The sequence below is a fragment of the Callorhinus ursinus genome, unplaced genomic scaffold, assembly GCF_003265705.2.
Source record: "Callorhinus ursinus isolate GAN/ISIS: 27379988/994484 unplaced genomic scaffold, GSC_fseal_2.0 scaffold15, whole genome shotgun sequence".
Taxonomy (NCBI): Eukaryota; Metazoa; Chordata; class Mammalia; order Carnivora; family Otariidae; genus Callorhinus; species Callorhinus ursinus.
In genome coordinates this window covers 39,720,396-39,745,786 of record NW_027397077.1, presented here as the reverse complement: position 1 = coordinate 39,745,786, position 25,391 = coordinate 39,720,396, and the positions used below count along the sequence as shown (strand labels likewise).

Below are 25,391 nucleotides of genomic sequence, written 5' to 3'. Positions count from 1 at the left end.
CCCCAGTAGGGTTTAAGGTCAAGCAGACCTGGGTCCCCACCCCAGCCCATTACTTACTAGCAATGCGGCTTTCGGCATGTTAGTTCATCTCTGAGCCTCAGTTTCCACATCTATAAAATGGGAATAACAAGATTTATGAAGTAAGATGCCTATCTGGCACATATTAGGTACCAAATACAAGTTATAACTAGAACCAGTTAGGCGGACTCCTGGCCTGAGGGGGTCTTGGCCAAATAGAGTGCCACCTCCGGGGCACTTCTCCAGTGGCCCTGAATCCTATCCATGCGTTGTCATTCCCTAGCTTGGAAAGGGGCAGATATTGGGAAGCCTTCCAAGAGAGCAAACGCACGAGCCCCGTCTGGCCCTTGCAATAACTCGGGCTCTTTGGGAAGGAAAGAGATCATTCTCTTCTGTTTCACTTTAGGCGGCAGCCAAAAACTCCCCATTCAGTGAGAACCCAGCTCCAGGAAGGAAATGACTCTGGGCGAGACGCCAAACCAAAAGTCAGAAAATGTCAAGGTTGCACAACCAAAATGACACTGTGTGAAAACTGCAAAAGTCCAAAGAAAAGTCCCAGGAAGATGGTAGCAGCAGGAGGAAAAATCAAACCTCCCAATCCCTTCCGATTCCAGAAGCTTCTTGGGCTCCTACTCAGAACCTCACAGTCCCCTATTCCACACAGCGGCCAGAACAATGGGCACACTTCAGACACAGGCCCTCCAAAATCCTCCCTTTCCTCCCTGAGAAAGCCGCCTCTTGACCACCGCCTTCGAGGCCTTGGGTGGCCTGACCCTGCACCCGGCCCTCTCCCAGGCTCAGCCCACCGCACTGTCCTCTTGCTGAGGCCCCCACGGCCTCCGTTTGGGTGCTGAAGCATCACCCCTTCCCACCTTCAGGCCTTCGCATGAGCTGTGCCCTCCGCCTAGAAAGAGTCCTGCAGTCCCTCACTCACTAGTCTCACTTGTCCTTCTCATGCAGGCTCAGGGTGCGCCTCCTCAGGAAGCTTCCTCCCGTGAGCTCAAGTCCTGCCCTCTTCCGCCTCGCCCTACAGTTGTCCCCGTGTCGCCCTCCTGTCAAGATGTGTCTCCCACACTAGACTGCAGGCTCCCTAAGGTCTAGGGCCTCGTCTGTACTTTCACTGCTGTGTCCCTAGTGCCGAGCGTATTGAAGTAGGCACTTGACAAATATTTCTTTAGTTCATTGTTGACTCTCTGGCCCAGCTTCCATGTATCTAACTCACTGTGGGGAGGAAGGAGGCAGAGTTTTATCTCACAGGGTAGGCACACCTGGTTTCCAGTCTTCCAGAGCTAGAGCCATCTGATCCTCACCATCGGCAGGCTCAGCCCCTAGGCTGCCTTTGGTGGCATTTAACCAGCTCTAGAGCTCAGCAGTGATGAGAGCCAATCCCTTTGGTTGGGAGCCACGGCTCCGATACTGTGGCCTCTGCCTTGAATCCTGTTCCTACACACCCAAGATGTTAGAACTTAGGCTCTGGAGCCTGGTGCATTGTCCCCCACCCACCCACCCAAGCCTGATAGTCAGGAAAAGTCCCTCCTGGGAGTAGGACCTTCATGTTTTGAGCCCCAGGGTGATGGTTAGCCCTGGACCCTTGCATCAGATTCCTTCCATCAGAAGCTGAATGCTGGCCTGACCATAAAAATCTGCCCCTGATCCCCCAGTCTCTCCATCATGAAGCTCCCCTGAAATGCCCGGCAAATTTCATCATGGTCACCATTTCACTAGAGCAGTGATTCCCACAATGTGTTGGTTCCGTGGGACTATTAATAAGCATCCAATGAAAAGGGGTTCCATGGTCAAATATAAATGGAAAACACTGGCCCAAATAGATCTCTTTGCTGCAGGATTTATCAGAGCCTTAATACAATGGTTTGCTTTATGAATCTCCAAAGGTAGGGGGCACTGATAAAAGCATACAGGATTTCCCAAGTTTAGTTATTCATGAACTCTTTGTTTGCAGGGGGCATATCTTGCTGGAGCACTCTTCTGAGGCACGTGGTTTAGGAAATGCTACTCTAGACTATGATTCACCCTGCAGATGCCTTATACACACAGTACTTTCCCTATGGCAAGACATGTGTCAACCAGGACACACAGACGGCATTCCCCTTCATGTCCTGACCCAGAGATTAGGGTTTCATCTAACACCAAGCTCTTCGCTGTGGGCTTAGCAGAGCCTAGGGCTGTGACAACATCCATGGAGGACTACTTTACAACTGGTCTTTGCCCAAAGCTGGGAGGTGAAAGTAGAGAGAATAGGGTAAAGAAAGGGCAAGAGAAGGGACAATGTCATCTTACAAAGGAGAGAATCAACAGGCATTGCCTAGAGCTGAATGGAAAAAGAATCCGAAATGTAAGGATGTTCATTAAACATTGCAAAAGCAAATCTACAGAGGAACTAAAAATTGTGATATAAATGTATTAGAAAGGGCGAGGAGCTGTGTATAAGCTGAATCCTCTTCTTTTAGAAAGCCAGTGGATAATACTTAAATTAATAAATATGAAAAGGACAGTATAAGCACCTTATTTAGAGATAGTACTAATATGGCAGAGAATGCCCACCCCCCCCACCCCAGCCCCCATCTTCCCACATTCTAGAAGTTTTAGCTAGATATATGGCTGCCTGGCTAGAAACTACATTTCCCAGACCAGGAGGAAGTGGGCTGTGAAAGCCTAGTAACCCCCTGTAAGGACAGCCTCTCTTCAGTTCCCACTTCAGATGAGGCCACAGAGAATAATGAACAGGGAAGCTTCCCCCCGACGCCTGCCCCCACCCCTCACCCCACTTGTTAAAACACAGACCGAGGACCCCACCACCCCTGGAGTTTCTGAATCAGCAGATGAGGTGACCCAAGAATTTGCATCTCTAACGAGTTCAAGGTGATGCTGATGCTTAGAAGTCTGGGGACCACACGTGGAGAATCCCTGATCTACTGAGAAGAAGGGGATGCAGATGGATCAAGCACACAACTTACTCCCCTGGCCCGGGAGGGACCTTCACAATTGCTGCTCAGCCAGGTTTGTCACCTGTTACACATGGGTGGCTCCAGCATGTTTCTCGTTTCGAATGGGAGAGTTCTGATTGTGGCTTCCTGTTCAGATACCACTGCGGGGTTCTGGGTGTGCTGGGGGAAGGATAGCCGATAACTTCTCTTTGGTGGAGAGGTACTGGACCATGGGGGCCTGATCCCCCAGATCCTGGGCCTTGAGCTAATGGAAGAAACCGATTAGGACCTCTGGCCTGTCTCCCTTGGGGAAAGGGTGAGCATGTTTTAGGTGTGAGAAGACAGGCGTATACGGATATTTGGGTGGCTGAAAGGGGAGAATTATAGAGAGACTGCTGTCCCTCCAATATTTATTCCCTCCTCCTCTAGCGTAATAGAAGTTTTCATTGTGCACATAACCTCCCAGCTACAGATTACATTTCCCAGCCTCCCCTGCAACTAGGTGCTATCATGTGACTAGGTCCTGGCCAATGGCTTGGAAGGCAAGTTAGGCGCGCAACTTGCCTTCCAAGCCCTTTGTGCCACAGCTGGAAGGTGCATGCGAAGCTCGGAGTAATCATGTCAGGTGTGAGGGGCAGCCAGGTGCCCAAGACAGCAGAGCATTGCAAAAAACAAAACAAAACAAAACACCTGATCCTTGATACCCTGCAGCTGCCCATTCAGCCCTGGGCAGCTTGGACTGTCACAGGAGAGAGAAATAAAGGTCTTAATTAAAATGTCACTGTCTACTGCCCTTAGTAGCAGCAGTGAACCAGAAATGTTAATACAGACAAGTACCAAGAAACGGCTCAAAGAATAAAAAGGGGTTGACCCTGGCAAACAGAGTTGCCAGAGGAATGGGTGGTTAGGTAGTAAGCCTTCTGTGCTAATTTATTCTAATTCTTGTAACATTTAATGTTGGGAGTGTGACAAACAGAATAACAATGGTCTTGGCAATGATGGCCGAGAAAATAGGAAGGAACAGAGACCCACAGGCGCAGCTCTTTACACAACCACACCAGCAGCCACCCACAGTACTTGATTTCAAGAGACTAGATGCAGGGTGGCCCCCAGCGGGCCCATCGCACCACCTTTCAGTTCAGGCACCGTCTTCAGAAGGCCTCTGTCAAATGCAAATATATTATCTGGAGATGCAAGTCTCTGAGGAAGCCAGTTTATTTCCAGGACCCCTGGTGTGTGTGGTTTTCAAGCATGGGTCTATCCAATCTCTTCTTTTTTTTATTATTTAAAATTAATTTATTAACATATCGTGTATTGTTAGTTTCAGAGGTAAAGGTTACTGATTCATCAGTTGCATTTAACACCCAGTGCTCATCCCATCACGTGCCCTCCTTAATGCCCGTCACCCAGTGACCCATCCTCCCACCCCCCTCCCCTATCAAATCTATTCTTAAAGCCCTTTAAGAAGTGGTAGGCAGAAGTCGGGTTCTCAAACTGCTGGAAGCAGCTGAGCAAGTTTATGAAAAATAAGGTTTAATGTTATGATTAGGGAAGGGAAAATGGCTTTGACTAGTTGGACTACAGAAACTTAAAATGCTTCACACATACAGAATACGCCCTCTGTGTTCACCTCCACAAAGGGGCAGAGATTTATAGCGCTTTCTGCTTTTTTTAAACTAACAAAAATAACAAGATAGAGAAAGGGGAAGTGTCCTGCCTGAGGACGCAAAGCAATAGTAAGAACACAACCAGGCTCTCAGAAGAATAGCCAGGGGATGTGTGGATGTGGAAAGAAGCCTCAGTCTCTCTTCCTCAGGCAAATTTAATCAGCAGGGCTAGAGGGGGAAGAGAGAAGAGGTTTGGGGAACAAAGGTAGACTCACATAGTCCTGACAGGTTGGAGGTAGCCGGACCAGGACAGCAGGGATCTGAGTCAAATTCTAGACAGAAGAGAGGCTGACAGAGAAACTATGGCTGTTGTCTGGAAGCCCAAAGAGGTTTCTGTGAGAAAAGCTAAGAACGAGGGTGCTGGATCCAGACACGCCTGGGTGTACCCTCCGTCCCTACCCATGACCAGACTTGTGCCCTTGCGGGGAGGGGGGGATCACTTAGCCATTCCTCGTTTCCTCAGGGGGAGAAGGGGCTCCTCAGAACTGTTGGGAGGAGACTGGCACATCGAAAGTGCTCAGTCACTGTTAGCTTAAAACCAAGTGTCACGCTGCCATGAGTGTGTTTCTTTGAAGTTGGCACTACTTTGTTTGTTGACCTCAAATCGTTAAGAATATGTTCCAGATTAGTCAACAGTCAGGTTTTGACGTCAACGGCAAGTTGCTATGTCCAACCAGAGGCCTTTCCCAATTCCTGGTGCTTGTGTGCTTTTGGGGCTCGGGACAACCCTGCAGCATCTCAGCCACCTGGGAGAGACAAAACCAGGGTGTGCTGCGGGTCTCGAGCTGCAAACCCCCTCCCCAGAGTGGACTGCACTGGAAACCCGGGCCCCTGGATTCCGACTGCACTTGATCCAGCGGCATTGCCCCTCCCCCTCCCTCCCTGCCTCTTTTCCAGCCCATTAGGAGTCTATCATTAATTCTCTCAAAGTATGAAAAACATCTGAGGGCACATTCGATGCTAACCGTTTCTCCCCATCTACCAGGCTCTGGGGGTGCAGAGAAGCCAGGGTCTGCACACGGTTAAAGGGGCAGGTGCCAGTCACAACAGCCAACTGAAATGCCACAAGGTCCACGGGACAATGGGGGGCCATGGCACCATGAGTGTCCCAGGGGAGCTCCAACGTCATCCAGCCCACCTCCGCCAGACCAAGGCGGGGAGACTAAAGCCCAGGGAAAGGGAGGGACCTGCCCATGTAACCGCAGAGGGCTGAGCTGTGCTGCCTCACCGCTTTCCTGTGAAGCCACAGCACCCCCAGCTGCCCCAGGCACCCCCAGCGGACCAGGACAAGGACCTGGGAGCGAGGCATGTGAGGGGAGGGATACTGTCTGACAGGACTGAAGGGAACCCTCTCAGGACAGAAGGGCTGGTGGGGCAGGGAGGGGTTTCAGGAAGTCCAGAAGCGTGGGGAGTCTGGCGGCCGAGCCCTGGACCATCCCTCCCTAGTCTGAGGAAAACAGTGAGCTTGGGGAGGCAGCCAGACAGGAGCCGAGGCTGCAGAGGCTTAGGGGTGGCCGTGTCTGGAGACGTGCCCACTCTTGACTTAGAGATTACAGTGCTGGGGCTGGAGGGCTGAGGGGGTCAGCCTGAGTCTCACACTGGTGCATCACTCCCCGCCGTGTGAGCAGGATCTTCCTTCCCCACAACCTGCCCCCAGACAGGGACTCCTGCTATGAGAGGAACCGTCCTTCATCTAGTGAGACTGTGTCCCTGGATGCCCTAAATCCTGGAGAGTCGCCAAGTGGCTAAGGGCGAGAGAGGGTCCTGCTGCCCCACTGGCCTTCTATGCCCAATGTGACCTACCCCTATTGTGCCCCTGAAAGCCTGGTTTGGGTTTCATCTCTAGATCTCCCCACCTGCAGGGCCACCCCAATGTCCCGTGTCCTCCTGACATCTCTGAGGGTGGAGGCCTCTAAACCCCCACCCCTCAGTTCCTTGCTTTAGATCCCACCACCCCTCCTCCTGGAAGCCCTCCATGATTCCAGAAGGCCTGAGGTACAGTCAGGAAAGTGCTGAACCTGGGTCTACTGATTCAGCCACATTATGCCCAACCCAGGAACCCCAAACAGAACAACACCAGGGCCCACACCGGGTCTTCTTCAGGTCTCCAGGGCTCAGAACGTACTGTTCTCTATCTCCCACACTAGCTCTGTGCTGGTTCCGTCAAAGCCGCAAGCTCTCCCTGGGCTCTCTTACCCAAACTCTTCACATGGCTGTCTTCTTTCCATTGCTCCAATTTCGCCTCCTCAAACTGCCCTTCTGTGACTAACATGTTCTAGGAGGCTCTCCTACCTGGTCCCTCCAACCCATTATTTTTACTTATTTCCTCGTCTATTGACTATACCTTCATAAGACTATGTCCTGCATGAGGGCAAAGGACCTGTCTCTTTGCCCATCACTGTATTCTAGAAATGAAGACAGCACCAGACACTGGGCATGTGTTCAGAAAGTACCTATTAAAAGACTGGTTCGTTACCCCCTACTGAAGGGGTCTCTTTGGGGACATGAGGAAGAATGGGGGACCTAGATGGAACTAACCATCATCCCTCCTGCCTTCAGCTGAGCACTGGCCGAACACCAAGCACTTGACATAATTCTACTTCTTCAACTTTACAGCCACTCCTCATGATAGGGAGCGATTATTACCTGCTAGATATGTTCCCACCGTTGTTGTAATAGTGGATAGGAGGATAACTTGGTAATATTGGTGCCACCAATATTAATAAAAACTTAAAATACACAGACTCTCAACCCAGCCATTCCAATGCTAAAAAAAAAATCATCCTCCAGGGGCACCTGGGTGGCTCAGTCATTAAGCATCTGCCTTCGGCTCTGGTCATGGTCCCTGGGTCCAGGGATCAAACCCCCAGTTGGGCTCCCTGCTCAGCGGGAAGCCTGCTTCTCCCTCTCCCACCCCCTGATTGTGTTCTCTCTTTTGCTGTCTCTCTCTGTCAAATAAATAAGTAAAATCTTTTAAAAAATTAAAAATAAAAATAAATTTAAAAATCATCCTCCAGCTAGACTGACCTATGTGCAAATACGGTGCATACGTCTAAGGGTACAACACTGTGTATGGGAGAAAACTAAGAAGCAAGGTAAACACCTACCAGTAGGGGTAAGGTAAATAAATCATGGCATGTCTGTCAAACGAACGCAATGCAGTTGTTAAAAGAATGTGCTAGGGATGCCTGGGTAGCTCAGTCAGATAAGCATCTGCCTTTGGAGGCGCCTGGGTGGCTCAGTCGTTAAGCATCTGCCTTTGGCTCAGGTCATGATCCCAGGGTCCTGGGATCAAGCCCCACATCAGGCTCCCTGCTCGGCGGGGAGCCTGCCTCTCCCTCTGCCGCTCCCCCTGCTTGTGTTCCTTCTCTCACTGTGTCTCTCTCTGTCAAATAAATAAATAAAATCTTAAAAAAAAAAAAAAAAGCATCTGCCTTTGGTTCAGGTCATGATCCCAGGGTCCTAAGATTGAATCCCACTTTGGGCTCCTTGCTCAGCGGGGAGCCTGCTTCTCCCTCTCCCTCTGCCTGCACTCCACCTGCTTGTGCTCTCTCTCTCACTCCGTCAAATAAATAAAATCTTTAAAAATTAATTAATCGGGCGCCTGGGTGGCTCAGTTGGTTAAGCGACTGCCTTCGGCTCAGGTCATGATCCTGGAGTCCCGGGATCGAGTCCCGCATCGGGCTCCCTGCTCAGCAGGGAGTCTGCTTCTCCCTCTGACTCTCCTCCCTCTCATGCTCTCTGTCTCTCATTCGCTCTCTCTCAAATAAATAAAATCTTTAAAAAAAAAATTAATTAATCAATTAATTTAAAAACAAAATAAAATAAAAGAATGTGCTAGTGAGGCACCTGGGTGGCTCAGTCAGTTAAGCATCCGACTCTTTCAGCTCAGGATCTTTGGGTCCTGAGATCGAACCCCACGTTGGACTCCACACTGGGTGTTTAGCATGCTTATGATTCTGTCTCTTCCTCTCTGCCCCTCCCCGCCTCTAAACCATAAATAAATAAAAAATAAATTATTTTTACTGTAGACTTTTTTGGATTTTTATGTAGAGCTACTTTTTTTAATCATTATTTCTTTATTTATTTTTGGAAGCGAGAAGCAGAATTTAAAAGGTACAAAAGAACTCAGAGTAAAGTCTCTCTCCAACATCTTGATCCCTGGCCACGCAACCCCTCTCCCACAGGGAACCACCATTACGGATTTCTTAGGTGGATGGTAAATTCTTTTTTTTTTTAATATTTTTTTAAAGATTTTATTTATTTATTTGAGAGAGAGAGCGCGCACATGAGAGGGAGGAGGGTCCGAGGGAGAAGCAGACTCCCCACCGAGCAGGGAGCCCGATGCGGGACTTGATCCCAGGACTCCAGGATCATGACCTGAGCCGAAGGCAGTCACTCAACCAACTGAGCCACCCAGGCATCCCGGTAAATTCTTTCATTTACACTTTTTCTAAGACGAAGCAAAGTTTCCCGGCCGCAGGTGCAGCTCATGCTGAAACCCGCTCCTGGGCGGCTGCCCAGGGCCTCGTGGCTACTCACAGTTCAGAACGATCTGAGCTGCGCGGTAGAGCTGCAGGCGACACAGGAGGTCCACCAGCTGCTGGACGGTGGCCTGCCGCATGCCCCACCACCACAGCAGCTCCCGCGTGATGCTCACGCCCTGCACCCGCTCCATCGACTTGATCTTCCGCAGCTGCGTCAGGTCTGTGATCACGTACGAGGCTGGAAGGCAAGGGAGAGGCTCTGCTTAGCATCAGAAAGGCAGTCACCAGAGGGTCCCCAGGCTAGCGGGCTCTGTCCACAGCATACTCTCTCTCGCACCCCATCACACCTGAAATTCCACCTTTAGCTGGGGTCCACCGGCAGCCCAAGGTATAGGGCTGCCCCCACTTGATACCTGTGGGACTGGCACATCAACTACACTGGAGTGTAAATATCAACTTCACGGCCACACAAAACAGGAGAAAGCCCACTGGACCAGAGGGTCAGGGGCTTTGCCCTTTTTTTTTTTTTTTTAAAGATTTTATTTATTCATGAGAGACAGAGAGAAGCAGAGGGAGAAGCAGGCTCCCAAGGAGCAGGGAGCCTGATGCGGGACTCGATCCCAGGACCCTGGGATCATGACCTGAGCCGAAGGCAGATGCTTAACCATCTGAGCCACCCAGGCGCCCAGGGGCTTTGCCCTTTAGCTGCTTATTTGCTATGGGCAAGGCACTTCACCAGTGGGAGCCTCAGTTTCCTCAACTGTAGATGGGGAGGTAATGGAACTTCTCTTGCCTCCCCTCCTAGGACAGAAGCTCCGTGTAGACAGGGAGTTTTTTCTGTTCTGTCCACTGGAAGGTCCCCAGAACAGAGATCAGCACCTGGCACAGAGTGGGGGCAAGGCCAGGCCCAGGGTGAGGCAAAAAGGAGGCACTCATGGGGACAAAATTTAAGGAGGTGCTCACTCTCGGGGCTGATCCTGCACTCAGAAGCTGGAGAGTAGGTGCCTCCTTAAATTCTGCCCTGGGTGTCTCATTCTCCCCACCCCTAGGTCCCAGCCCTGGCAAGGGGGAATGAATGAATGAATGAATGAATGAATGAACGAACGAAAGGACAAAGGAACCCATGGCCCAGCATCCTCACAGAACTGTTACAGGATCAAGAGAGCCCGTGCATTAAAAGCGCTTTGTCCACTCTGAAACACCACAAAATTTGTGGGGGGGGGGGCACTGGCAGTAGTAAATATAAAGCATCCCTCCTTCACATATTTCATTATAAAATTAATGGTTGTTCACTAAAGAAAACTTGGAAAACGAAGGGGAGAAAACATTTATAAAACAAGTTACACAGCATCCCACTAGGGTACTTTCCCTTTCCCAAACTCTTCCCTCCCCTCGGCAGAGGAGCGTTCTAGATGCAGTTGTTGCTGGCCTGTGAGATTCTGCAGCCTGCTCTCATCTATTAACATTACACCATAAGCATTTCCCGAGTTGTTACAAGCTCTTCATAAATGGCATTTAGAATGGTCACATGTATTCTGCTGAATTTACTAAAGCGAAGGAGGCTTTTTTTTTTCCCTCTTAACTAGGAATAAAAGAATCACACTTCAGATCCAGAATTTCAAAAATCATGGAGCAGGAATCCACGTGAACATCAAGTCACTCGTTCACTCATTCAGCAGAATATTATTGAGCACTTCTGCGCTCCAAGACCATCACAAGCTCTAGAGATACTGTGGCAGGTAAACCAGAAGCCCGTGGAGATTTCTGTTTGAAAAATACAAACATAAGTGAATGGAGTGGGGAAGGGGACCACATTACAAAGGGCCTCAAAAGCCAGGCTATAGCCTTTGGACTCACTTCTAAGGGCCACAGATACTCTGGAAGAGCTCGGAGCCAGGGAGTGGCAGGATCACATTGCACAACCCCATCCCTCCAGAGGAGTGGGAAAGATTGAGACAGCCTCCCAAAAAGGGAAAGCCTGTTAGGGATGGAAAGTTCTCAGTTGTAACTTTAGTCACTGGAAACCCCAGGCCAGATTCTTGGTCAGCGGGAAGTGATGTCAACAGGGTCAGGGGCTGCTTCCAGCAGCTGAGAGGAAAGAGTGGAGAGAGGAGGAAGGAACACCTCCCCCGCACCGTCTCCCTGCACCCCTTCTCTGCATGCCAGGCTGTTCGCTGGCATGCCTCCCACTCTTCAGAGGCAGTGTGATGTAATGGGCAAAACAGAAGCCCTGATGTGATGTCCAACCACAGCGTTGTGGGATGTGCTCTCCTTACAGGCCGCAAGAGAGAAGTAGGAACTAAGCCCTGAGGGGCCTCACATTTCACAGGCTCCCATGACAGGGATGTAGCTTAAGGTAGCAACCCATCAACATTTAACCAGGCCCTTAAAACGGGGTCAAGACAAGATAGAGACCTGGGGGGAATGAGTCACTGCCACAGACCCTGCGAAGTTCCTAGCTCTTTTCTCAACGCACATAAGAAATACCTGATGATTACAGAAGATCCGGCTAACAGGACAAAATCAAAGTCCCCATGATCATCCCACTTGGAGGAACCCAAAACAAACACTGGTCATACCTTTGCTTCTATTCTTTCACTTTTCTACAGATATAAAAATACATACTTATGGGGCACCTCGGTGGCTCAGTCGTTAAGCATCTGCCTTCGGCTCAGGTCATGATCCCAGGGTCCCGGGATCCAGCCCTGCATCGGGCTCCCTGCTCGGTGGGAAGCCTGCTTCTCCCCCTGCTTGTGCTCTCCTCTCTGACAAATAAATAAAATCCTTTTTTAAAAAAAGTACATATTTCTATCAGCAGGACAGTATAATGGTGGTTCAGGGTCCAGATTTTGGATTCTGAGGCCTGGGTTCAAATCCTATCCTGCTACTTACTTGCTGTGTACTTGGGGAAGCCTTTCAGCTCCCCTTGTGCCTCAGTTTCCTTATCTGCCAACGAGGATAACAACCGCACCTGCCTCAGAAGTTGTTGCCAGGATCCGATTAGTTACATATACAGATGTACTTGGAATAGTGCTTCATACATAGAAAGTGTCACATAAGTGTTAGCTGTCATTATTAAACCAACTTCACTCTATGAAAACCTGCTTCTGTCCCCTGTGGTTGCCACCACGTGGGACCATCCCTCCAGGTCTGAGTCCCTGAATCCTGCAGGAGTTCCCTGAGAGTAGAAAATCTTGCCCATGTTCAAAGCCCTCTGGAACAGACACGACACAGTCTCCTGAAATGACCCACCCTAGGGCCAAAGACCCTTGTCAGGACTAGTGGGACTCCTCCCTGGCTAAGAGAAAAACACTAAGGAACATCCACACAACATGTTCCCTAAGCCTCTCGGCAACTCACCTCCGTTTTTATAGATGAGGACACGAAAGGCTCAGAGAGAGGCAGTGACTTGCCCAGAATCACACAGCCAGACAGGGACAAAGTAGGACAATACACAAAGCCTAGCACAACAAAAGAACCCCTGTCTCCCCACCCCTTGGAAGACACCTGGGTGGAGGAAGCTGTAAGGAGCCTGTTTTCCCCCAAGGGCAAAAATTGATGCAGCTGTGATCATAGGGAAATGAACGGGAAGCAGGCACAATATCTGCCAACAATTGTCAGAGCCAAAGAGCATACATATGTGTGGCCATGTGATTTTCTAAATCACTTGAAGAAGAATCTTCCTACCCCACGGCCCCAGTACCACAAGGGACCATCTTTTCGAAATGACTCACAGAAGCAGAGACTCTTTAGAGATGGAAGGACAATGGTGACCACCAGTTCTGACGAAGAGAAAGCTGGACAACACTGTGGCTTGGCAAGGAGCAGCTAAATGGGGACATGGCTGACCCCCAGCCCAGCGAACCCCAACCCAACATGCACCATGGCTGCCCTGGGCTCAAAGCCCTCTCAGTGGGGGGAGAAGTGCACATGCCCCATGGCCTCACCACTCCTACAGCCTTCAGCTCATCATTTATTCAAGTGCTGAGAGTCTGCCCACTGGCCAGGCGCTGTGCTGTAGGCTCTGGGAATACAGGCGTGAACTAGATGGGTGACGTCCCTGGCCTCATGGTGCTTACATTCTCCAGGGAGAGAGAGACATAAATAAATAAGGAATAAGGTAATATCAAGGTTTGTTACATGGAACAGCGGAAATAAAACAGTGGTGGTACAGACAATAACGGGGGGGGGGGAGTGGGCAGGGAAGGCCTCTAGAATAAGGGGAAGTATGAACCGAGACCTGAAAAACCATGGACCTCCAAAGATGTCAGTATCCCAAAAACCCCAAAACCTATGACTGTGGGACCTTACATGACAAAAGGGACCTTGCAGATGGGCTTATATTAAGGGTCCCAAGATACAAGGAGCCTGAATTATCTGAGTGGGTCTATGTAATCACAAGGGTCCTTATAAGAGGGAGGCAGCAGTGTCAGATTCAAAGGTATGATAACAGAAGCTGAGGTCAGAGAGAGATTTGAAAATGCTATGCGGTTGGCTTTGAAGGTGGAGGGAGGGGCTGTGAGCCAAGGGATGCAGGCAGCCTCTGGAAGCCGAAAAATTTAGGCAAGAAAATGGACTCTCCCTTGCAGTATCCAGAAGGAATGCAACCCTGCTGACTACCTTGATTTCAGGACTTCTGTCCTCCAGAACTGTAACATGATAAATGTGTGCTGTTTTTAAGGCGTTAAATTTGTGGCAATTTGTTACAGCAGCAAGAGGAATCTCATGCCGACTAGAAAGCCAGCTACGGTGAGCACTGGAAGAAGAATGTCCCAGGCAGAGGGAATAGCAAGTGCAAAGGCCCTGAGCCTGCACTGAGGAGGCCAGTGTGGCTGCAGCAGGGTGAGCAAGAGTGGATGTGGATTCTTCTCTAGTGCCCATGGAACATTCTCCAGAATTGATCACATCCTAGGTCACAAATCAGGTCTCAACCGGTACCAAAAGATTGGGATCATTCCCTGCATATTTTCAGACCATAATGCTTTGAAACTAGAACTCAATCACAAGAGGAAAATCGGAAAGAACTCAAATACATGGAGGCTAAAGAGCATCCTACTGAAGAATGAATGGGTCAACCAGGAAATTAAAGAAGAATTAAAAAAATTCATGGAAACCAATGAAAATGAAAACACAACTGTCCAAAATCTTTGGGATACAGCAAAGGCAGTCCTGAGAGAAAAGTATATAGCAATACAAGCCTTTCTCAAGAAACAAGAAAGGTCTCAAATACACAACCTAACCCTACACCTAAAGGAGCTAGAGAAAGAACAGCAAATAAAGCCTGAACCCAGCAGGAGAAGAGAAATAATAAAGATCAGAGCAGAAATCAATGAAATAGAAACCAAAAGAACAGTAGAACAGATCAACGAAACTAGGAGCTGGTTCTTTGAAAGAATTAACAAGATTGATAAACCCCTGGCCAGACTTATCAAAAAGAAAAGAGAAATGACCCAAATCAACAAAATCATGAATGAAAGAAGAGAGATCACAACCAACACCAAAGAAATACAAACAATTATAAGAACATATTATGAGCAACTCTATGCCAACAAATTAGATAACCTGGAAGAAATGGGTGCATTCCTAGAGATGTATCAACTACCAAAATTGAACCAGGAAGAAATGGAAAACCTGAACAGACCTATAACCACTAAGGAAATTGAAGCAGTCATCAAAAATCTCCCAAGAAACAAAAGCCCAGGGCCAGATGGCTTCCCAGGGGAATTCTGTCAGACATTTAAAGAAGAATTAATACCTATTCTCCTGAAACTGTTCCAAAAAATAGAAATGGAAGGAAAACTTCCAAATTCATTTTATGAGGCCACCATTACCTTGATCCCAAAACCAGACAAAGACCCCATCAAAAAGGAGAATTACAGACCAATATACTTGATGAACATGGATGCAAAAATTCTCACCAAAGTACTAGCCAATAGGATCCAACAGTGCATTAAAAGGATTATTCACCACGACCAAGTGGGATTTATCCCTGGGCTGCAAGGTTGGTTCAACATCCGCAAATCAATCAACGTGATACAATACATTAACAAAAGAAAGAACAAGAATCATATGATCCTCTCAATAGATGCAGAAAAAGCATTTGACAAAGTACAGCATCCTTTCTTGATCAAAACTCTTCAGAGTATAGGGATAGAGGGTACATACCTCAATATCATAAAAGCCATCTACGAAAAACCTACAGCGAATATCATTCTCAATGGGGAAAAGCTGAGAGCTTTTCCCCTAAGGTCAGGAATGCGGCAGGGATGTCCACTCTCACCACTGCTATTCAACATAGTATTAGAAGTCCTAGCCACAGCAATCAGACAACAAAAAGAAATCAAAGGCATCCAAATAGGCAAAGAGGAAGTCAAACTCTCACTCTTTGCAGATGATATGATACTGTATGTGGAAAACCCAAAAGACTCCACCCCAAAACTGCTAGAACTCATACAGGAATTCAGTCAAGTAGCAGGCTATAAAATCAATGCACAGAAATCAGTGGCATTCCTATACACCAACAACAAGACAAAAGAGAGACAAATCAAGGAGTCGATCCCATTTACAATTGCACCCAAAACCATAAGATACCTAGGAATAAATTTAACCAAAGAGGCAAAGGATCTGTACTCAGAAAACTATAAAATACTCATGAAAGAAATTGAAGAAGACACAAAGAAATGGAAAAACGTTCCATGCTCACGGATTGGGAGAACCAACATTGTGAAGATGTCAATGCTACCTAGAGCAATGTACACATTCAATGCAATCCCCATTAAAATACCATCCACTTTTTTCAAAGAAATGGAACAAATAATCCTAAAATTTGTATGGAACCAGAAGAAACCCCGAATAGCCAGAGGAATATTGAAAAAGAAAAGCAAAGCTGGCGGCATCACAATTCCGGACTTCCAGCTCTATTACAAAGCTGTCATCATCAAGACAGTATGGTACTGGCACAAAAACAGACACATAGATCAATGGAACAGAATCGAGAGCCGAGAAATGGACCCTCAACTCTATGGTCAACTTATCTTTGACAAAGCAGGAAAGAATGTCCAATGGAAAAAAGACAGTCTCTTCAACAAATGGTGTTGGGAAAATTGGACAGCCACATGCAGAAGAATGAAACTGGACCATTTCCTTACACCACACACAAAAATAGACTCCAAATGGTTGAAAGACCTAAACGTGAGACAGGAGTCCATCAAAATCCTAAAGAAGAACACAGGTAGCAACCTCTGCGACCTCAGCCGCACCAACTTCTTCCTAGAAACATCGCCAAAGGCACGGGAAGCCAAGGCAAAAATGAACTATTGGGATTTCATCAAGATAAAAAGCTTTTGCACAGCAAAAGAAACAGTCAACAAAACCAAAAGACAACCGACAGAATGGGAGAAGATATTTGCAAATGACATATCAGATAAAGGGCTAGTATCCAAAATCTATAAAGAACTTATCAAACTCAACACCCAAAGAACAAATAATCCAATCAAGAAATGGGCAGAAGACATGAACAGACATTTTTCCAAAGAAGACATCCAAATGGCCAACAGGCACATGAAAAAGTGCTCAACATCGCTTGGCATCAGGGAAATCCAAATCAAAACCTCAATGAGATTCCACCTCACACCAGTCAGAATGGCTAAAATTAACAAGTCAGGAAAAGACAGATGTTGGCGGGGATGTGGAGAAAGGGGAACCCTCCTACACTGTTGGTGGGAATGCAAGCTGGTGCAACCACTCTGGAAAACAGTATGGAGGTTCCTCAAACAGTTGAAATTAGAGCTACCATTCGATCCAGCAATTGCACTACTGGGTATTTACCCCAAAGATACAAATGGAGGGACCCGAAGGGGTACGTACACCCCAATGTTTATAGCAGCAATGTCCACAATAGCCAAACTGTGGAAAGAGCCAAGATGTCCATCGACAGATGAATGGATAAAGAAGATGTGGTATATATACACAATGGAATATTATGCAGCCATCAAAAGGAATGAGATCTTGCCATTTGCAACGACGTGGATGGAACTGGAGGGTGTTATGCTGAGTGAAATAAGTCAATCAGAGAAAGACATGTATCATATTACCTCACTGATATGAGGAATTCTTAATCTCAGGAACAAACTGAGGGTTACTGGAGTGGTTTGGGGTGGGAGGGATGGGGTGGCTGGGTGATAGACATTGGGGAGAGTATGTGCTACGGTGAGCGCTGTGAATTGTGCATGACTGTTGAATCACAGATCTGTACTTCTGAAACAAATAACGCAACATATTTTAAGAAAAAAGAAAAAGAAGAAGATAGCAGGAGAGGAAGAATGAAGGGGAGTAAGTCAGAGGGGGAGACGAACCATGAGAGATATGGACTCTGAAAAACAAACTGAGGGTTCTAGAGGGGAGGAGGGTAGGGGGATGGGTTAGCCTGGTGATGGGTATTAAAGAGGACACATTCTGCACGGAGCACTGGGTGTTATGAACAAACAATGAATCATGGACCACTACATCAAAAACAATGATGTAATATATGGTGATTAACATAACAATAAAAAATTTTAAAAAAAAAGAGTGGATGTGGAAGGTGAAGAGATCAGAAGTTAGTGGGTGCCTGGGTGGCTCAGTTGGTTAAGTGACTGCCTTCGGCTCAGGTCATGATCCTGGAGTCCCGGGATCAAGTCCCATGTCGGGCTCCTTGCTCAGCAGGGAGTCTGCTTCTCTCTCTGACCCTCTTCCCTCTCGTGCTCTCTATCTCTCATTCTCTCTCTCTCAAATAAATAAATAAAATCTTTAAAAAAAAAAAAAGAAGTCAGTGAGGTCAAATTGTGACCGGCTGGGAAGGCCTGGTGGAGTTTGGATTATATCCTACAAGACAACTGGAAATCTTTGCAGAGTTTGAGCAATTCTGGTATCTCCAGGGCTTAAAAAGTCAGAGGTATTCCCCAAAGAGGATGTACAGAGGGCCAATAAGCACATAAAAAGATACTCAACACCATTAGTCATTAGGGAAATGCAAATCAAAATTACAGTGAGATACCACTTCACACCTGCTCAGATGGCTAGAATTGAAAAGACAGACAATAACAAGTGCCAGGGAGGATACAGAGAAAATTGAACCCTCATACACTGCTGGAGGGAATGTAAAGAAGTGCAGCCAAGATGAAGAACAATCGGGCGCCTGGGTGGCTCAGTCGGTTAAGCGACTGCCTTCAGCTCAGGTCATGATCCTGGAGTCCCGGGATCGAGTCCCGCATCGCTTCTCCCTCTAACCCTCCCCCATCTCATGTACTCTCTCTCTCATTCTCACTCTCTCAAAACAAATAAATAAATCTTAAAAAAAAAAGATGAAGAACAATCTGGCACTTTCTCAAAATGTTAAATATAGAGTTACCCCATGACTCAGTAATTCCACTCCTAGATGTCCACCCAAGGGAAATGAAAACCTGCATCTACATAAAAACTGAGACCACAAATGTGCACAGGGGCATTATTCATAACAGCCAAAAAGTGGAAAGAACCCAAATGTTCATCAACTGATGAATGCATACATAAAATGTGGTCCACCCATCAGTGCAATATTATTCAGTAATAAAGAGAAATTAAGCACCGATTCATGGTACAACATGGATGAAACTTGAAAACTAATTGCCACAGAAAAGAAGCCAATCACAAAGGACTGCATATAAGAGGATTCCATTTCAGGCGCCTGGGTGGCTCAGTCGTTAAGCGTCTGCCTTCGGCTCAGGTCATGATCCTAGGGTCCTGGGATCGAGTCCCACATCAGGCTCCCTGCTCAGCAGGAGACCTGCTTCTCCCTCTCCCACTCCCCCTGCTTGTGTTCCTGCTCTCACTGTGTCTCTCTCTGTCAAATAAATAAATAAAATCTTTAAAAAAAAAAAAAAAAAAGAGGATTCCATTTCTAGGAAACGCCCAGAAGAGGCAATGCCGAAAGCTGAGGAAAATGGGAGGTGTGTGTGTGGGAGTGTTGGGGGTGACAATGAAGGGGTACAGGGTTTCTTTCCAGGATAATGAAAGTGTTCCAAGGGGTGCCTGGGTGGCTCAGTCGGTTGAGCGTCTGCCTTTGGCTCAGGTTGTGATCCCAGGGTCCTGGGATCGAGCCCCTCAATGGGCTCCCTGCTCAGCGGGGAGTCTGCTTCTGCCTCTCCCCCCCCCCCGGCTCATTCTCACTCTCTCTCTCTCTCTCTAATAAGTAAATAAAATCTTTTTTTTTTTTTAAGTGTTCCATGGGCACCTGGGTGGCTCAGATGGTTAAGCGTCTGCCTTCACCTCAGGTCATGATCCCAGAGTCCTGGGATCGAGTCCCGCATTGGGCTCCCTGCTCCTTGGGAGCCTGCTTCTCCCTCTGCCTCTCTCTCTCTCTCTGTTTCTCATGAATAAATAAATAAAAATCTTAAAAAAAAAAAAGGAAATGACATTTAAAAATAAATAAAAAGTGTTCCAAGGGCACCTGGGTGACTCAGAAGGTTAAGCGTCTGCCTTTGGCTCAGGTCGTGATCCTGGGGTCCTGGGATGGAGCCCCACATTGGGCTCCTTGCCGAGTGGGGAGCCTGCTTCTCCCTCTCCCTCTGCCTGCCACTCCCCCTACTTGTACTCCCTCTCTCTCTGTCAAATAAAAAATAAAAAAAAATCTTTAAAAAAAAAAGTGTTCCAAGATTGACTGTGGAGATGGATATACAACTCTGCACATACTAAACGCCATTGAATTGTACACTTTAAACGGGTGAATTGTATGTTATGTGGATTATATCCCAATAAAGCTGCTTTTAAAAAGTCACAGGTTCCTAAATATCTTAGGAACAGAAGTTGCTCTGATGTTTACAGTCAAGACCAACATGAAAAAAAAAAAACTAGAGGGAGTCTCTTATACAAAATTTGTCCACTGCCCAGGAAACATTCAAAGTAGATAAGTAACAGGTCATCGAAGCAAAGGAACACACTGCAGTCTAGAAAACCAGGTGGTAATAGACATTCTCAGGGGTGCCCTGACATGTTACCAGTGACTGCCTCTGGGGGATGGACGGGGGAGGCTGAAGACCAGGAAGAGGAAAGACATTTACCTTCCTCTCTACCCCTGGTGTATTATTTACACTTGTAAATGCATGTGTTGCTTCTCTCCATTAAAAATCGTTAACAAAGGGGCGCCTGGGTGGCTCAGTCGTTAAGTGTCTGCCTTTGGCTCAGGTCATGATCCCAGGTTCCTGGGATCGAGCCCCGCGTCGGGCTCCCTGCTCCACAGGAAGTCTGCTTCTCCCTCTCCCACTCCCCCTGCTTGTGTTCCCTCTCTTGCTGTGTCTCTCTCTGTCAAATAAATAAAATCTTTAAAAAAAAAAAATCATTAACAAAAATACATGCTAAAAATAAAACCCTAAATCCATGTTGCTAAAGAACACTTTGGCAAGGAGAAAAATTGTGAATATTTTAAGTGAAAAAAAGCAAGCTATTAGAATGTACAACATATATGATTTTTGAAAAATGTATGCACATAAATGTTTATTATTATATACTAGAAGGTATAAACCACATAGCACCCTGCTAGCACATAGAACCACTAAATGTTAGCTGCTGTTGTTGCCATTCATTATTATTATTATTATTGACATCCAAATAAGAATGGTTATCCCTGGGGCGCCTGGGTGGCTCAGATGGTTGAGCGTCTGCCTTCGGCTCGGGTCATGATCCCAGAGTCCTGGGATCGAGTCCCACATCGGGCTGGGAGCCTGCTTCTCCCTCTGCCTCTCTCTCTCTCTCTCTCTGACTCTCATGAATAAATAAATAAAACATTAAAAAAAAAAAAAAAGAATGGTTATCCCTGAGTGGTGGAATTTGAGCTAATCTTTGTTTCCCACAGCATTTTGCAATAAGCATGTATTATTTTTGTTACCGGTTTAAAACAGGATTTCTGAGTCTGAGCACTATTGACACTTTGGGCCAGACAATTCTATGTGGAGGGGGCTGTCCTGTGCATTGTAGGGCATTTAGCAACATCCCTTGCCCTTTACTCACTGCACGTCCCAAGCTGTGATAACCAAAAATGTCTCCAGACACTTGTTCCCCAGGGGGCAAAATCGTCCCTGGTTGAGAACCACTAGGTTAAAATGTATATTATTTGCTCAAACTGGATGGATAACCTATCCATGTTCATTTTATTATTTTTTTCAACTGTACCTATACATATATGTACATATATAGCATATACTAGACATATATATCATATACTCCTGTATATACAGGAGTACATACATATGCATATCATAATCTAAATTCTCAATAAAATATAGAGATTATTTTTTAAATAAAGTGGCACCAGTTGCACTGGCCTCCAACATAAAAATAATCATTGTTAATATTTCCTTATTACTTATTAGAATCTGGCACTTAAGTGTCAGGCGCCTCTTCTACAGTTGTCATTACCCACAAGAACCTCCAGTTCACAGATTAAGCCGAGGCTCAGAGAGGTTAAGCAACTTGTCCAAAGTCACCAGTTGGGAGGAGGTGGAGCCTGGAATACAGACCTCTGCTTGGGAACCCTAGGAAAACACGGGCGGCGGCCCGCCAGATGCCAGGCCCTCTCTGCAGATCATCAGGCGCAAACAAACAAACAAAACACACCAAGGACCTACGACGTCCTGGTGGAGTCAGACACCAGGGTTCAAATCCCACTCTGCCACTTAGCAAGGCCATGCCCGCAGGTAAATTATTCTACCTCTCTCAATCCCTTTCCTCGTCTGTACACTGGGGTAAGAGAAATACGCACTTCACAGGCCCTTGTACAAGGGAACTCAGGAAGATAATCTGTGCCAAGTGCCTCCATCAGGGCCGGACGCTCAGTAAACAAAAACGCACAGCAACTGCTGATAGCTTATTATGATAAGCTTTACCGTAAACAGCAAAGTCGAACCGCTCACTACCTAGGGACAGACTAACATAACAACAGACATCTTCAAAGATCACCCAACACCTTCCAGACGATCCCCGTGGAGGGGGCGGGGGTGGGGTGTCCAGACGGGGGGCGGTGGCCGGCCCGAGGACACACGGCGAGACCCCGGTCCGGAACGGCAGCACAAAGAGCCCCTCGGTTCAGGACCCACTTAAACAGAAGTGGGCAGGGGGCTTAGCGGCGGAGTCGCGGGGCTGGGGGGGTGGTTTGCACTCACCGAACTGCATCCAGTCCCACTCGCTGAGCGTGTCCATGTTGCGGCACAGGTCGTCCAGCACCCAGGCGGGCAGCTGGTAGATGTAGCAGGACATGGCTGGGCTCCGGGGGTCGGCGGGCAGGCGCGCGGACAACTGGGGCAGCTGCGCCGGGGACACGGCTCCTCTACTCCGGGAGCAGGCGGGTCCCACCGGGCGGTTTCTCACCCGGCCGCCGCCTCCCGGGAAAGTGGGCGGGGCTGGGCGCTGGACACCACCGCCCCCCAGCGGCCACGCTTGGCGCGACACCGCCCAGCTGGCTGGAACGAGCCGCCGCGGAACCTGCAGGGTTTGAGCTGGGAGGGGAAACTGAGGCCGGGAGTGGGGAGGGAACCCGTTTAAGGACACACGAAAGAGTTCAGTGGCAGTCCCAGGAGGTCTTCTGACTCCAGGCCCAGTGCTTTTGACGCTCCGCCACATAGAATTCATTCAACAAATATTCTGCTAATCACCTACTATATGCCAGGCAAGGTGTTCAAGGTGTTGGAGATACATGAGTGGAAAAAACCTACAAACCTTCTTGCTTTCATGGGACTTACAATCTAGATGGTGGAGGGAGAAAACTAACCATAAGTAATAAAAGTACTTAATAAATAAGTTAGGTGGTGTGCTAAAAGGTAGTAAATGCTATTGCACAAAAGAAAAAGGAAAGGTGGTTAAGGGGAATTAGGAATTCAGAGCAAGCAGCGGGAGGACTCTTAAACAGAGGAGTCAAGATAGACTTTATCATAATAACGGCTAACATTTATTGAGCAGCTACTACGTGCCAGGCACTGTACCAGGTGCTCCAAATATCTCTAAGGAAAAAAGGACAAAATCCATGCCCTGCAGGGATACAGACAATAAGCAGTAAATAACTTACCACTATAGAAGATGATAGGTAACATTCCAGAATAAAAGCAGAGTGTGATGGGGGTGCCTGGATGGCGCAGTCGGTGAAGCTTCCGACTCTTGGTTTCAGCTGCGGTAGTGATTTCACTGTCATGAGATGGAGCCCCAACCAATTCCAGGTCCCGCTCAGTGCCGAGTCTGCTTGAGATTCTCTCTCTCCCTCTCCCACGTGCTCTCTCTTTCTCTCTCTCTCTAAAATAAATAAATCTTTAAAAAAAAAAAAAAGGCAGAGTGTGATGAAAGAGTGGGGATGGCTCATTGCATTATTCATTATCTTAGAAGGCAATAAATCTTAACGGGGGAAAGCAGAATAAGAGGAACTTCAGGGCAAATTGAATTATTAAATAGGGTAGGGGAGAATTTATACTAATAATGGCAAGTATTTATTGATCATTTACGATGTGCAGGCTTCACCGGGTTGTTTTGCCTACTGCTTACAACGACCCTATTAGATAGGTGTACTCCATTCTACAGGTGAAGAAACCAAAGCACAGAGAGGTTGAGTAACTTGCCTAACATCATACAGGTACAAGTGACAGAACAGGGATTTGAACCCAAAAAGTCTGACCACTGGCTACAAACTGCCTCATTATTATAATAACTACCATTTACCTATACCTACAATGTTCTTTGCATAAATTATCTTCTGTAATTCTCATAAGCCTATGCTATAGATAGTATTATCCCTTTTTTATATACATGAATAGAGGGGTTCCAAGAGATTAGGCAATGTCACTGAGGGTGGATAAACTGGAGTTCCACTTTGTGGCCATAAACATCAGCTAAGGAGTATGGCTGCAAAAGAAGGAAACTGAAATTAAAGTGTTAAGTCCTGGGGGCAAGTCCTGGTTCTGCCACCAACAGGCTTTGTGACCCTAGACAATCCATTTCACTTCTCAAACTTCTGCTTTCCACATCTATAAAATGGCACTAATTATTTCTATTGCCTAGAGTCGTGAGCTAGGGAAGTGGATTAAATCAATTTATACAGCCCATATAGAATGCCTGCTACAGGGTCTTTCTTGTACAGAGAATAGGCTTAAAGAATGGTAGCTGCCCTATTGAAAAGAGCTCCGGGCAGAGTGCTTCCCCAATCCTTCAAAGGACAAAGGATCAAAGGACATCAAGCTAATTTTTAAAAGAAAGGAAAAGAAAAGAAAAAGTCACCCACCGCCTTAGAATTCTATCGGGATACGAGCCCTAGTTAGTCACTGTCGGCTCTTCATCCTGGTGCAAATTTGCAGTTTTCTCTTTTGTAAACTGGATATTCTGCCCTAGCCACTTTGAAGGATTGGGGTGAAGCTGACATGGAACTCCAAATGCTTGGGATAAACTGTAAAGTACTTAGCCCAGTAAAGCGTGGCTTGTATGCAAGTCCATTCCTTTGATTTTGGAAGAGGGGTCTATTTCAGTGTTCTGTGACTTCTTTTCAGGGGATGTTGTGTTTCAGCAGTGGTTGAAGGTGGAATTGAAGGGGAAAGCACCTACATCTCAGGACAAACATCCTCTTCTTTCATTTTTTCTACTTACAGAGTCCTCTGCTGCTTCTCCCTCTCTTCTGCAAGCACAGAGCTTCTGTCTTTGTAGCATTATTCCCTTAGTGCCATGAGGCCTCTTCCCCTTGACTTTGAGACCACAGGAGATTTGCATTCGCCTTGGCCAGTCCAGTATGGACAAGTCCCAACAACTCTTCTCTGTACTATTTCCTTGGGCTCTTGGCAAGTTTCCTTCTTACCCCATCCTCAGGGCTTGGAATCTGAGTCTTAGGATTTTCTCCTCCAGGGAGACCTAAGTAGTTCAGGGCCTGAGCAGGTCATCTTAGGGGCACATCTTGGTCCCCATTCTTTAGCATAAATTCTTCAAAATTAGATTGTTGTTATTACAAATTAATAGTGCTGCCACTCTCCTACCAAGGACCAAGCATTTAGCATACATTATCTGGGATCTTCACAACAACCCTACAAGGTAGGTTTATTGTTGCCATTCTACAGATGAGAAAAGTGAGGCATAAGTCCAGATTGGCCAAGTGACAGGATTCAACTCAAATCTGACTCCAAAGGAAGTGCTCTTTCTACTCAATTATACTGCCTCACCACAAAGAGAAATTTCCTTTGATCCTGCACAGTTCATTTCTTCCCCTAATTAGTTGTTTTCCATGGCCAACACCCTCCCTA

At 47.1% G+C, this 25,391-nt stretch overlaps 1 protein-coding gene across 4 annotated transcripts in view; it reads right to left on the bottom strand.

Moving 5' to 3' along the window:
* IRAK2 (interleukin 1 receptor associated kinase 2) overlaps positions 1-23,418 on the bottom strand; it is a 61,622-nt gene extending 38,204 nt beyond the window's left edge. For 2 of the 4 annotated variants that reach the window (XM_025884958.2, XM_025884959.2), the window contains exons 1-2: positions 22,290-23,413; positions 9,173-9,355 (exon numbers count right to left, since the gene is read on the bottom strand). In XM_025884958.2, the coding sequence (XP_025740743.1) occupies positions 9,173-9,355; positions 22,290-22,755 (649 nt within the window). In that variant the 5' untranslated portion in view covers positions 22,756-23,413. Of the gene's footprint in view, positions 1-9,172; positions 9,356-22,289 lie in introns of all 4 variants that reach the window. The other 2 variants (XM_025884960.2, XM_025884961.2) reach the window with 2 other exon arrangements.
* Positions 23,419-25,391: the final 1,973 nt, after the last annotated feature.